The 14211-nt window shown below is 42.1% G+C and overlaps 1 protein-coding gene and 1 long non-coding RNA gene across 4 annotated transcripts in view; one reads left to right on the top strand and one right to left on the bottom strand.

The window, feature by feature from the left end:
* Window positions 1-2095, bottom strand: part of SNX13 (sorting nexin 13) — a 150551-nt gene extending 148456 nt beyond the window's left edge. For all 3 annotated transcript variants that reach the window (XM_054020257.1, XM_054020259.1, XM_054020258.1), the window contains exon 1: window positions 1902-2095. In XM_054020257.1, the coding sequence (XP_053876232.1) occupies window positions 1902-1913 (12 nt within the window). In that variant the 5' untranslated portion in view covers window positions 1914-2095. The remainder of the gene's footprint in view (window positions 1-1901) is intronic.
* A 68-nt stretch (window positions 2096-2163) lies between these two features.
* LOC128832240 (uncharacterized) lies at window positions 2164-6056 on the top strand. Its single transcript, XR_008443937.1, has 2 exons — window positions 2164-2444; window positions 5735-6056. It is a non-coding gene; the product is annotated as an uncharacterized LOC128832240 (long non-coding RNA).
* The last annotated feature ends 8155 nt before the right edge of the window (window positions 6057-14211 follow it).

Here is a 14211-nt window from a genome sequence, read left to right as displayed (position 1 = left end):
CCCCACCCAGGAACTTACATTTCAATGAGATAAAAGGATATGCAAATCAGAAGCTTAAAATGTCTGTTTGCCTTCATGACCAATAAAAATCAGATGTTTCAGGTGTCAAAAGGCAGCGTCACTTTCCTTTATACCATTTTCCCCTCACACACAAGAACATGTGACAAAATTTAACTATATATTGTTTAGAGAAATTAGCCTCTATCCCAGGGGCCTCAAACATGTGGCCTGTGGAGTTATTTGCTGTGGCGCCCCCCCCCCCAAAGTTATTTCTTGGAGCGCCAAGCTCCCCTCACCCGCTGCCCCCCAGCGCGCCACATCCCCGCTCCTCTGCCTACCTCCAGGCGCGTCCCACTGCCAAACAGCTGTTTTGTGGCACTTAGTGCTTTCTAGGAGGGAGGGGGGAGGAGCGGGGAGCCACGCGCTCAGAAGAGGCGGGGATTTGGGGACGGGGTTGGAATAGGGGCGGGGAAGGGGTGGGAAGAGGCGGGGCCTTATGGAAGAGGTGGAGTGGAGGCAGGAGGGCGGGCGGGGGGAAGACACCTTTATATGAAAAGGTGTCAGTGATGCAGCCCTCGGGCCAACATACTAGACCTCATACAGCCCTCGTGGTGATTTGAGTTTGAGATTCCTGATCTATCCCTTCTTTGCAGGTAGGTGTACTTAAATGACAGACTAGAATATGAACAGGGACTATGGAGAGGGATCATACCTTATAAATGTTTGTACACTAAGCACATTGCTGGCATTCAGATAATCAATAATCCTTTAAAGAAAGGAAACTTACAAACATATGAAACCTATATCACTTAAAGCATTTGATAAACTATGCCAGACATCAGATTGCACTCCCAGCCTCCTGATGCAGCTGTCATATCTTTTCTGTGTTTTATACAAACACCAAGCACACTAATGACACTCAGGGCTTGCCTGCACTTAAAACTCTACAGCAGCATGGCACCACAGTAGCACTTCACCATAGACACTACCTACACATCAGCATAGGTAATCCACCTTTCTGCAAGGTAGCAGTTAGGTGATGGAAGAATTCTTCCGTTGACCTAGCACTGTCTACATGGGATTTAGAGTGGTTTAACTATGCTGCTTAGGGATATGGATTTTTCACATCCTGAGTAACATAGTTACGCTGACCCAATTTTCTAGTGTAGTCCGGACATCAGATACTTTGGATATACTTTACGTGCTATAAAAAACATTACCTTAAGCATCAAAACATACTTGTAAGGAAGGCAAAACTCCCCAAATTGTCACGGGGAAACCGAGGCAGAGAAGTTACAGGAAGTGCCTACAGCCATACACCAAGGCAACAGCAGAGCAGGATTGGAACCCAGGAATTCCTGCTTCTCAGCCCATTACCACAATCAGCCTCGATGTCCAATTAATAAATACAAACGTAATTAAGGCAAAACGTGTACTAAGCACACAGTGCACCAGGGATCCAACGCACGGTGCTTAACAGAGATGGGGTCCTATTGAAGCTGAAGGCCAATCGTGTGGGGCTGGGGGAGGCACTTCGATCTCTGGACAGACTAGGCTGAGGGATCTCGGCCTCTTAAATGACTAACGCCCAAGCAGGGGCGACTGCACTTCATAACAACACAACACCCCAGCCCAGAGCGGGGCCGGCCCAGCGGCTTCTCTGTCCCCCAGCCGGAAGGGACTAATCGCCGTTACTGGTTACCGAGGTGATTAACGATGGTGACGGGCTGAGGGGGCCCAGCTCCTGTGCCGGGCAGCGCAAGCGGACGGGAGCCGCTGTCTGGGATGGGCTCTCAGCCCAGTCCGGGGCTGGGGGGCGTGAAGGGGGCCAGGCCCCGGGGAGACCCGCACAGCGGGAGCTGGGGAGGGGGCTGCTCCCCCCGGCCTCGGTGGGCTCTTACCTCTGCTAACATTATTGCCCCACTGCGGACTCCCCCGGCTCTAGCCCCGCTGCATGGTGCCCGCAGCAGCCCGGGAAAGACTCCCCCGCTCCGCTGCGCGGCGGGCGCTGCCGGCTCCCTGCCGCCCTCCTCAGCGGCCGTTTGCTGCCCTCAGCCTCGCCGCTGCCTCCGCAGCTCGGTCCGGAGCGGCCGCCATCTTGGGAGGGCTACGTGAGCCGCCGGCGCGCCCGCCCATTGGGGCCGCAGGATGCGGAGACAGGGAGCCGCCCCCACCTGGCCTATCTCCGTCCCGGGCCTGGCTCTGCGCTCCCCACCTGGGCATGGGCGCGACGTGACTAGAGCAGCAGCCACCATAGGGGCCGCTCCCGTGCGGGGCAGCCTGGGCTAGTCGGTCAGGGCAATGGCCAGTGGCTCTGAGGCAGCAGCAGTAGCCGGGGAACTTAGGACCCAGCTTGGAGCCAGGGCCTGCGCTGGGAAATGCACCTCAGTGAGCAGCGCCGTGTTCGCCCCAGCCCAGCCCAGGGGTTGATTACAAACAACTTGGTGGGTGATGATGGTATATGGGGGGGGGGTCTTGAAAAGTCCCACGTGTCAGCAGCTGGTTGGGGGCGGGAATGGTTTGATGTGGGGGCTTCCTCTCGCTCCAGAAAGTGGGTCTTTGTTTTACTAGCTGGCTCCTTTTGGGTTTGGTCCTGTTCCTGCTGAATTTCGCTTGCTCGCTTAGTTCACTGCTGTCTACAGGTGCAGCTGGATCTGAGAAAAGCCTAGGTCGGGACAACAGATCTCCTATGGGGTTAACTGCTCTCTGGCATCAGTTTTTAGGGCAGCAAGTATTTTCTTAGATGATCAGCCCACGTCGGGAAGCGGGGAGTAAATTGTGTAAAACTTTCGCAGATTTTGCTGCACTATTAGAAAAGTAGAAATATAAATGTATAAAAGTATTGATATCTTGCTCATGCAAAAATACACACATGCTTAACTTGGCCCATGTTAATAGTCCCACGGAAGTCTGTAGGAATGATCCCCAGTTCCGTGCATCAGTCTTTGCAGGATCAGGATCTTAAATTTCAAACAAAGACAGCATGTCCCTGCTTCCAGGGGAATCTGTCTAGACAGTTCAGTATTCATCCAGTTTTATATGATCTAAAATTAAATTATTAAAACATTCAGTTTGTACTGAAAGCAAAACTCCATGATTCCTGGCAGATCTCAGGTCTATGAAATTAGGCATGGGTAAATAAAGTGTAGGGGGGAATGGATAAAGGCTTATTGCATCACAGGTCTCATGTGAGGTGCATGAAGGGAGAAGTAGTAGTAGAAGTTAGTTGGAAGGGAAAGCCTGGAACCAGAAATGGAAGAGCTCAGGGGACTTTATATTTGGTCTAGTTTGGACTTGGGAAGGGGAGGAGACCTGTTTTCTTTATAGTAGAGGGGTGAATGGGTAACAGAGAACTCCCCTAGGACTACTGAGTACTAGAAGTTTGTTAACCTATCTGCTGCTTACATTAAGGTTTACTAATAGAATGTTGTCAACTCTTGCAAGTTTTATCATGAATCTTATGATAATTATTTTTGTCCTAAAGCCCCAGTTCCTGGAATCGTGTGAATTTCAGCTTTCATTTAAAAAAAAAAAAAAAATCTAGTCCTCACGGCTGCAGAGAAACGCTTGAAAAGGTGAACGCTAAAAGTTAAAAACTGGAATGCAAATTAAAAACCCAAAATGTTTTATTGATTTTTTTAATCATTATTGAAGCCACATTTCATGATTTTTGAATGCTTGGGCTTGGCAAATACTGTTAAAACCTTCTCTGAGTGGATACCTAAGAGAAGCCCAAAACATTAGTAAACAAGATGGTTGTTAACAGTAACATAGGATGTAATAGTCTACTTTATAGCTATTACAACAAATTTGTAAAGTAATTGTTCAAAAATATTCTGCCATGAAAGCTGTAAACTAACAATAGGTATTCCACTGCATCAGGCATTTAGATTTTCTTTACATATTATAAAAAAAGGACATAAAAGAATTATAATAGCATAATTTTCTTTCACACAAAGGACATTTGTTTGGCAGAACTAAAAAAAATTATTCATTGCAGTAAGTCTGCATTCACAACATTCAAGTCTTCATCACATATCTAATTGCATTCAGCCAATTATCTGCACCATGCTTAGAGACAGTTCTGAAGGGAGCAATAGTATACCAGAGTGCTTGGTAAACCATCAGTTGTGTAATTATGCAAAAACGAGTGTGAGCACATAGTCACATAGCTATTTTTATATTGGTTGTACCCAAATTAGTTAATATCCACAGGCTGCCGTGAGTGTGTTCTCTATGGGTGAGGTATAGAACCATCCAAATGATAAGATAAATTACTGTTTATAAAATTTCAGGAGAAACCCTGTGAGAAACAGGAAGTGCACCTGTAGGGATTAGGTGAACATATATAGAGACGGGTTCATTGTGTTTTGCTGTAATTGAATCATAGATGGTGTTCTAGTAAAATGGATACTTTGTGATTAGAATCAATTCTCTCCTCTTTCTGCATCTTGAGCACCATTAAGAGCACAGAGTGGGATTTTCAAAAAAACCCTAAATGAATTAGGAGCATTCCCACTGAAGAAGAGAAAACACTTTTGAGAACCCCACCCTAATTTCTTAAGTGTGCTAGGTGCCGAAAGAAGGTACACTTTGTTCTTATAAAACAAAACATACATTTGAAAGTCAAAAGAATTTGTGCTTCTAACTCATTTAAGCACTTTTGAAAATCCCAACTGTCAATGTTACAAGAGTAGAATATTAGACTGGGCAATTGTACATGTTACTGTATCAAATGTCCCAAATTCTGGAACAGTATCCTTAGCCTCAAACTTTTTTGTTGGAGGGAGGTGGGGGGAAGGAGCAAAAACAGCCCTTACTTTATGGTAAGATATTTTTTCTCCCCTCGTAAGTGTGTATATATGGTATTATGATATGTTATGCGCACACACAGGAAAATGTACTTCTGAGATTGTCAGTGACATAATAATCTTGGTTTAGTTGAACAAACAAACTCAATCTTCCACTCCTCTTCCTTCTCATAGTACAAGTAACACTTCCTGACTGAGCTCAGTGCAGATGGATGGGAAGCTTGAATTGGCCTCAACACAACATGTATCATTTTCAAATTGTTGAACCCAAGTTCAGTTATATAAATATTTGGTGTTTTTTTTTTCTTGTCATTAAAAACAAATCCTAATTAATACTTTATGCCTGACTTCTTCAAACTTCTGCCTGACAGCTGGCAATGCCAGACAACGTGCTGTGCAGGGAACCACCTAGCATTCTTGTACTGCTAGATTGAAGCTACTGAATAGTATTTCACTACTGTTCTTTATCCCTATATCTCAGAAGGATCCCATGGATGTGAAACATCAATATTGATGTGAAAATGATTAGCTATGAAAGTTATAATATTGTATTCTAACTTTAGGTTATTAGTAGTTTGACTTCAGAAGGGAAGAATAATGTGGCTGCAAACAGCAGGAAGGAGGCTGCAAGGGAGGGCAGGACCGCAAAGATATTTACACAGTGGAACAGGAGACAGCCTAGCAGAGGAGTTATTAACATGGAGCAGCAGTGGGAGAGTGTGGTGGGGAAGAGAAATGAAGGTCTGGGGGGAGAGTAGAAATTGAGGGATTAGGAGAGGAAGGCCTGCTGAGATTAGAATTGAAGTGTAAGGAAGCGAGAGAACTTCATTTGCATGGGTCATTGGTAGATTATGAGGAGTTGTGTAGTGAGGTTCTGGAATGCAGAAATTTACATTTGCACATCTTATGCACATTTTTTCCAGCTTTTTCCTGTGGCAGTATAAGCCAGTCTGGAAACAAGGCCATTCACACTAGATAAAAGGATGACAATATGGATGGTCCCTTCAACAAAACCACCAAAGATGAGATCAAGCCCTGTCCCGTAAAACCCAAGGACCAAACACTTATTTGCTCTTCAACAGGGACCAACTTCAAGGGACAATCCTGATACTAGGTTTGAATCATTCACAAAAGTGCCAAGATAACCTATGAAGCTGTCCTCGGACAACTAAACCGTGTCTTTGATATGGAGTATGATGTATAGTTTTAACTGTAACGAACTGAATAAAACTTTACATAAAAGGTTGGGCACCCTATTCTTTCTTGCAGATTCTAGTAAACGTCATAAAGTGCTTATTGGGAAACCTACAGTCAGAGCCAATAAGGCTTTTCATGTGAAGACCCTAAAGCTCTCCAACTCATGGTACACTTTGCATATCACCAAAAGGGTTTGGTGTACCACATCAGCTCATCCACAGCTTTCCCTGACCCAAGCTTGCCTGAAGGACAATCCCTGATTTTTTTGCAGCACTGAGATTCTGCAAAGCAATATTTAATGTATTCCTTGGTGAACTTTGCTTTTAAGCCTGCAGATTACACACAGACAACCAGGGGATGGAGCCAAAGAGAGAATGTGAGAGTCCTGCAGTTCTGTTCCTTTAAGTCTGCTGTGCACCCAGGATGCAATGTGAAATTTACTAGTGATTCTAGTAAATTATAGTTTGTGAAAACTGCCCCCTCAACAAAGTTCAGGTATGGGCAGAAGGACACAAAAAAGACCGAAGGAAGGAAGGAAGATGATAGAAGAACAGGGGGGAGTGTAAAGAAAGAGATCAAATAGAAAAGATGCAGCAGTAGAGGGAAGAGACGTTGCTCTGACCTGAAAATGAGACAATAGAGGGGAAAGTATTAATTTTTCAGAGACTAAAAGGAGGACAGTGGTGGTTGCAAAGCTGTCAACCCACCTGGAAGGCAAAAACCAACAAACTCAGCGAATCACTCATCATCTGCATTTGGAGAGAGCATATACTCCAGCTCCATCCCAGAAGGTCCAAAATACAGGAGAGAAGACCAAGGGGAAGGGGAAAGATCTGAACAATGAGGAGGCAGGAGAAGAAAAACACTAAAAGCAAGAGGTGGAGAAGGCAAGATCAAAGAAAAGGGTCTACCAAAGAAAAGTGGAGAATAGGAAAGGAGGAGGAGACAAAGTTTGTTCTATACAGCTCTTTGCTTTAATAGTTATTAGGCTTTTTCTAATTAGAACAAAAATCAGCAAAAACAAAATCTGAAATTTCCCACTTTTCTTGGTAGGAGAACCTCTCTCTACTTCTACATATTATTGATCAGCCTCACTTTTTATTTTGACAGATTGTGTAGTTTAGGAATGGATAGATCCAAGTTTGACTTGATTCAATTATTCAGCCACCTTTGTTGTTTTCGTGACCCTTCCTGGCAGTCTGTTGGAAAAATGTCCATCTATACATAGAAAATCAAATGCCTTATGTGATGGAATAGCTGTTTTCAAGATTTGATACTGTTGTTAATACCTGATTGCCTAAAGTGACTGTTTTTCTTTCAAAGAGGACCCAGAGGTGTGATGCTGCTTCTACCCCAGGGTGCTCATATTCCAAATCTCACAGGATTCCCTCCTGCCACCATTCCTGCTTAGTGTGCAGGTGAGGCCATTAAAGAAGACTGGAAGATGTTTTGGGCTGCTTTACCATCAGTATGCTAATGAGACTCAGCTCTACAGCTTCTTATTGACTAGAGATACCTCCATCTCCTTGGTTTCCCAGTGTTTAGCTGAGGAAAGGTATACAAAGAAAAATAACTGGTTTAACACAAGAGGTCATGACTGAAAGGATCAATCCAGACAAGGTTGATATTGGCAGTTAGGGGAAAGGATCTTGAGGAAATGACAGGTGCTATCATTGCTTCTTACATTGTGAGGTGGATGTGATGCCCACCATTCCTGTCAATATTTTAGCAGTTTTCTTAGAATTATCATTGTTCCTTGTGGCCTGAAGTGCCTTTCATCGTGTTTGGCCTTTCCTCCCTGATATAGAGCTCACTACAGTTACACATACACATACATTTGTCACCTCCGTTATGCTACACTGAACTACTCCAAGGGTTCTAGATTTTCTTTACTATTTTTACTTATTTGGAGCATTCAGGAGCTATTTTGTACTTCTGCATTTAGAAAAATGGATTTATTTTTATGGAGACAGCATAATTTAGAGATTAAATCGTTTCATTAGTCTGTAATGACAGTGACTAAGATCATTTCGGAACAATGACGCAAGCATCAGTCACTCAGCTCCTGGCCATTCATTATCTGAACAGCATGCAAACAGAATGCTTCTGCGCCACTTACCACGCTGTTGCTGCTATGGGCAACAAGTAAATGAAAGAGAGTAGACAGCATGTTTGGGAAAATAGGGGTTTTAACTGGCCTGTTTTCATTAGTATTTCTTTCTTTAAATAGACTTTTAAAAGATATTTTTTTATTGCTTGCTTTCATTTTAAAGTGAAATCATTCTTGAAGGCCAGACACTTCGTTAGTATGGAATATGTGGCCACATGTCACAGAAGTGGGTCAGGAGTTACAGGAATACATCTCTGTGCCCTGCAAATGCGCCCTGTCCCCATAAAGGTATTGGATATTATCTATACAAATCTAAGTGACCTTTGAGCTGGCTGCCTGAGCAATGTCTCTCCTATGATCCCTTGTAAAATGTTTGAATGCTCTTCCTTTTTGTCCTAAGGTCTGAACTCCTGCCGGTGGCTGACAGGTTATTGTGGGTGCAGGGCCCCCAGCTGCTTCCTCTTGGGCTCCATTTGAGCATGACCGTTTTTAGAACACACTGTAGCCTATATTTTTTTGCCCAGGCTATTTATTTTGTCAGTGATCAGAGGAGCTAAAGGCAGGGATGGGCTTTATTTGTTCCAGTGGTTAGCAAGCAGGATTTGTTTGAATCTTTGTAACATGCACCCCTCTCCTTATGAAGATATGGACAATACCATTTATTAAAATAAATTATGGGGCCAAAGTACTCATGTAAGCAGGTCCTGAAATTGGTGATGGGGAGTATGGAAGGAGTATCTAGTGATCCTCTGTATAACAGAGAGCACAGGTGATAGGCCACACACAAAGATGCTGTAATGTGGTGCTTTGTGGGTTGGGATTACCCAGGATTTCTAAAGGAATTAGGAGATTCTTGGGTGGGAATGAAAGACTGAGTCAATGTAATACATTTGACAAAGAAAGGAGAATAGAGTCACATTAATGGCTGAATGACTACACTAGAGAGTTATAGTGGCACAGCTGAAACGATGCAGCTGCACCGCTGTAAGATCTCTCATGTAGCTTCTCTATGCCGATAGGAGAGAGCTCTCATGTTGACATAATTAAACCACCCCCAACAAGCAGCAGTAGTTATGTCGGCGGGAGAGGTTCTCCCGCCAACATAGCGCTGTGCACACTACGACTTATATCACTCAGGAGGGGTGGGGGATTCACACCACTGAGCTATGTAAGTTTTGCTGACCTAAATGATAGTGTAGACATAGCCTCACTCTGAGACCACATCAATAAAATAAGTTGGTAAAACTTATAACCACTCCAAATATTCTGTTTTACCATTTTCAAAGGAAAACACTGGATTCTTATTAGAAAGAAAAAAGAGGCAAGACCCGAGAACAGAAGAACTGGTTGTATTCTGGAGGCAGTTTAAATAAGAGAATACATTGATAGTAATCTAATCTTTGTGGATGACTCAAAATCCAAATCAGAGTATCTGTATTCTTACACCAAACTATTACTAAATTGAAATATTGCTTAGGAACAGCTGTAGAAAAACAGCAGTGGTTACTAAAGGTTTAACAATGGGGGACCAGTGGGGAAAAAAAGAACCAAGCCATTCGTTATGCATTAAGAGAAGGAAATGGAGAATGGGGAGCATGATTCACCCCAGTAGTCCTGACTATGCCGGAAAGGGACAAGGTCCTTGTTATGCAAGATCAGCTATAAACACCATCCTGAAAACTGTTCGAACTGTAAGGAAAAATTAATCTCAGTATTTTGACACTACATCAGAGAAAGTGTTCTTAATTAGGAAACATGTTAAAAATGAGTTTAAGTAAGAAAGGCTGAGTAGAGGATTAGCATCCTTGAATATAAATTCATCATCCTGGAAAAGGAAAATATTAATCCATACCAGTGACTCTCAAGATTTCTTATACTATGGGTCACCTCTTATCCCAAACTCCTAATCTAGAATCCACAGCTTTCCTGTGACAACTATCGTGCCTCCTGTGTACAAGCAAATTTATTATTAGGACAGTATTAAGTAGACAAGATGAAAAAACTTTCTAACTGCAGCATTACCAAACCCAAGCATTCACAGATCATTAGTTAGGTCATAACATTTTTTTTAATTCTCATTTTTTTAAACTTTTTATTGCCTTGTGGTTTTTGAACCTCTTAGGGGTCACTCAAGTCACATTTTCAAGCTTTTCTCCACAACCATGAGGGCTAGAAACTTAGTTTTTACTTTAAATGAAAGCCAAAACTATCTCCTAATTACATGACTCCAGGATCTGGTATTTAAAAAAAATACACCAAATACTGTGAGAGTTGCAATAAACTTGGGAGAACTGGCTGCACTAATTGTGATGACTATAGCTGGTTGGTTGTAAGTTTTTCTCGGTATGTCTCTATACTATTTATTTTCTGTCTCCAAGTAAAGAAGTTTGTTATTTGTACTGTATCTTCCCTTATTGCCTCAAACCTCCCACTGCTCCACTCTTTTCAGGACACTTTGTGGTTTGGTTCTGTTCTCTCATGGGTTTGATACCCCTCCTATTTGGCACTATTTGCAAAAATTGATCAAAGTTGAATTTATGCCAAAAAAATCACAATAAGGACAGACAAAATAATAATAAGGTCAGAGTTAGTTGTTTGTTTGTAAGTTTAGTCATCAAAAAAGCCTCTGGAAATCCTAAGAGACAAATCTGGAACTGGGTGACAGTTTGCAATAAATTAGGGAAAAGACTGTCCTGCAACGATAGTCACTGACCTTCTGAAAGCATATTATTTCTTAATTGTTTACTTAGATCTATGCAGTATCCAGGGCCTTGTCTACACTAGATGTTTTACAACAAGTGCTGGTCACCTTATTTCAGTTTTCACAGTTGTGCAAAATTATGGAGTTTAAGCATTTTTTTATTTTTATCTATTTAAATTTTCAGTTGTGGGAAATTATGGGGGAAGAGGAGGCAGACAATTATTTAATGACAGTAGACACTGATTCAAAAAGTTAAAGCTTTATAACTGTTAAAACACAAATTGACAACATCACATCAACATATATAAAGTAAATATCCTTAAGTCAAACGCTAAGAAGTTCTCAAGAAACATTTTTCTTACTTTGCTTATCTGTAAATTTCATTACTGATGGAAATATTTTTGTCGGTTTGTGTGTGTATGGTGAAATCAATGTTTACTGAAGAACAGGAGTACTTGTGGCACCTTAGAGACTAACAAATTTATTAGAGCATAAGCTTTCGTGGACTACAGCCCACTTCTTCGGATGCATATAGAATGGAACATATATTGAGGAGATATATATACACACATACAGAGAGCATAAACGGGTGGTAAGACAACTCCCACCTGTTTATGCTCTCTGTATGTGTGTATATATATCTCCTCAATATATGTTCCATTCTATATGCATCCGAAGAAGTGGGCTGTAGTCCACGAAAGCTTATGCTCTAATAAATTTGTTAGTCTCTAAGGTGCCACAAGTACTCCTGTTCTTCTTTTTGCGGATACAGACTAACACGGCTGTTACTCTGAAACCTGTCAATGTTTACTGACATTTACTGATAAAAATCTAATCCTTCCAAGCCTACTGATTGTCCATTCCTCGAGTGTCTTCCTACAATTTTCTCTATGTACCCAGAAGGGCAGACAAGTTCTCCCACAATTTATTGGTAAAGAATCATAGAACTGCACAGTTTACTGCAGCATAAAGAACCATGGGATATGCCCCAGAGGTGGTAACTCAGACAGAAGAACACAGCACTATTGAGGACAGAGTATCTCAGGTAGGGCTTTGAAGTGTGGCTGCTCATTCTGCAGTGAAGACTTACCCTAAAATAGCATTATAAGATTTAGTATTAGTGTCCTGCTGTTCCTATATCAAATCCATTCATTTTAATAATAAACAGGTTCTTCTGTATTTACCAACTCAGCAAACTCAGTCTGGGATCTTTACTTCTCACCCATCATTACAAGAAATAAAGATGCTGCAATCAAATGATATCCTCACTTACACCTTTGCAATCACACTGCTGACATCATTTGGAGATAATGGAATTGCTCAGGAGTAAGTGAAGATGACATTCGGCCTGCAATAGAATTCTTCTGGATTCTGAATGCCCAGATTTTGCAAAGCTGCAAACTAAACATGTATCTTCTGGTATCACTTAGATACAATAAACACAGAATCCCATGATGCAATGTTTAGAGTGGAACTGCTCTTCCAGACCTGCTTAGCTAACATAGTGAAAGCTACTTTAGGATTTCCACAGACAGATTAACAACCTGATTTTAAAATATCCCTTCCCATACACTGCACTGTCTCCCTGTCCCACATGCATCAGAGGTTAAATATGTGTCCCCCAGCATGCACATCTCCCTTCCCCCCAGGGGCCAGTCCCTCTTCCATGCCAGGAGCTCTCTGCAGCTATCTCCTGCCCTCTCTGCCACTTCTATGGCAGGGACTCTGCATTCCGATCCCTCTTATATTCTACTCCTGTTCTGGTCCCCTTCCTCCCTCAGTCACTGCACATATGTATTCCATCTTTGTCACCCCCAATAGGGCAAGCTATCCCCCTTTCCCCTCACAGAAGTACCTCTCTTCTCCTGGATTGGGAAGGGATTCTGGCTAGTGTCTCCACTCTTTCTTCCCCAGTATGGTGCAGGCTCTGTGGAGGAAGCTGTCCTCAAGTCTCCTCTGCCTTCTATCTCCCCCTGCTGACTGAAGAGAGGTCTCACTTCCAGGGCGAAGGGGGTGCTGAGAGCTGCTTTTGCCCCTTCAAGAAGCCCTTCTGCCTCTGACCTCTCTCCATTCCCTCTAATTCAAGGGGAAGTATTATTGTCTCCCTCTGCCCAAATTGAGAGAGGAAATGTCCTCCCTGCTCCTTCCAAAACTATGGCCAGTATTGCCAACTCATATCAGAGCAAGTCTTGTGATATTTCTTTTTTTTTTTTCTTAAAGCTCCAGCTCATTATGTCATGTGATTATGTGAGATTCTCAACTTCAATTTGTTTAAACAAATAACTTGTTATCCCTCATGGCTGCAGAGGAGAACTTTAAAATGTGAATCCTAAAGGCTTAACAACCAGAAGGCAAATAAAAGGACCCCAAACTTATTTTTGAATAATGTCATGACTTTTAAGCCTATCTCGTGTTTTTAGGGGCTGACACATGATTTCTGAACACTGAGGGTTGGCAGTACTGAAGCCCTTCTGTACTGATTTGAGTAGGGTCAGAAAGACCCCCTGGATTCAACAGCTACATATCTCTATTAGTGCCTAGTGTCCAGATCCTGAATACACTTATGAGAGTGCTTAATTTTAGTACCACAGGGGGATTACTTACAGTAATAAAATTAAGCACATGCATAAACGTTTGTAGCATTAGGATCTATGCAGTTTAATATATTTATCGAGAAATATCTTTATACTGATTAGGGCTGGATTGGTATGTTTTGGGCATGCAGTACTCTTCAAAGAGATTAGCATTTCAAAAGGTGAATAATCCATACTCTTCTCAGAAATAAACAGCTTTCCAGAACACAAAGGAATCATTTGTTAATAATTTTAATATGTATACAAAATAGACAGTAAGGGGAGATGATTTACTGTGCAACGTGCACATTTTCCTCCAAGCAGTCTCACATTTTAAAGGTATTGTTGATAAAGGGCCGAATCTCCACTGTTTTGAATCCACAGGCAGAAATTATGAACAAGGTGGAAGGCAGTACAGAATCAGGCCCACAAAGAACTGGAGCAAAAGTTCTCTAATGAGATCTAATGAAGAGTTTTTCTTCCTACATTTATTCTTTTATATTTAAACCATGATTTTTCTCGTATGCAGCTGTTTAGTAAAATTTAGGCCCTGGCCTAACAAGATCATCTACTTTGGCTGTGTAAATCTTCTTGCAAGATCAGGACCCTAATTTGTAATACAATTGCTAGCAAGTGACTGCTGAAGTGATTTATTCTGAGACCATATAAAGAAAAATACTCTTTTCTTACCTGAGATAGGTAAAAATGTTGTAAATAAAATCCTGCTTTTACATTATTCACCATTTAGTTGGATACACACTAGCTGTCTTTATCTTTGTAAACGCATTCAGAATCTTTCCTGACATGCCCACAAAGGCC

This window comes from Malaclemys terrapin, chromosome 2, assembly GCF_027887155.1.
Source record: "Malaclemys terrapin pileata isolate rMalTer1 chromosome 2, rMalTer1.hap1, whole genome shotgun sequence".
Lineage (NCBI taxonomy): Eukaryota > Metazoa > Chordata > Testudines > Emydidae > Malaclemys > Malaclemys terrapin.
This window is presented reverse-complemented; position numbering and strand designations above follow the sequence as displayed.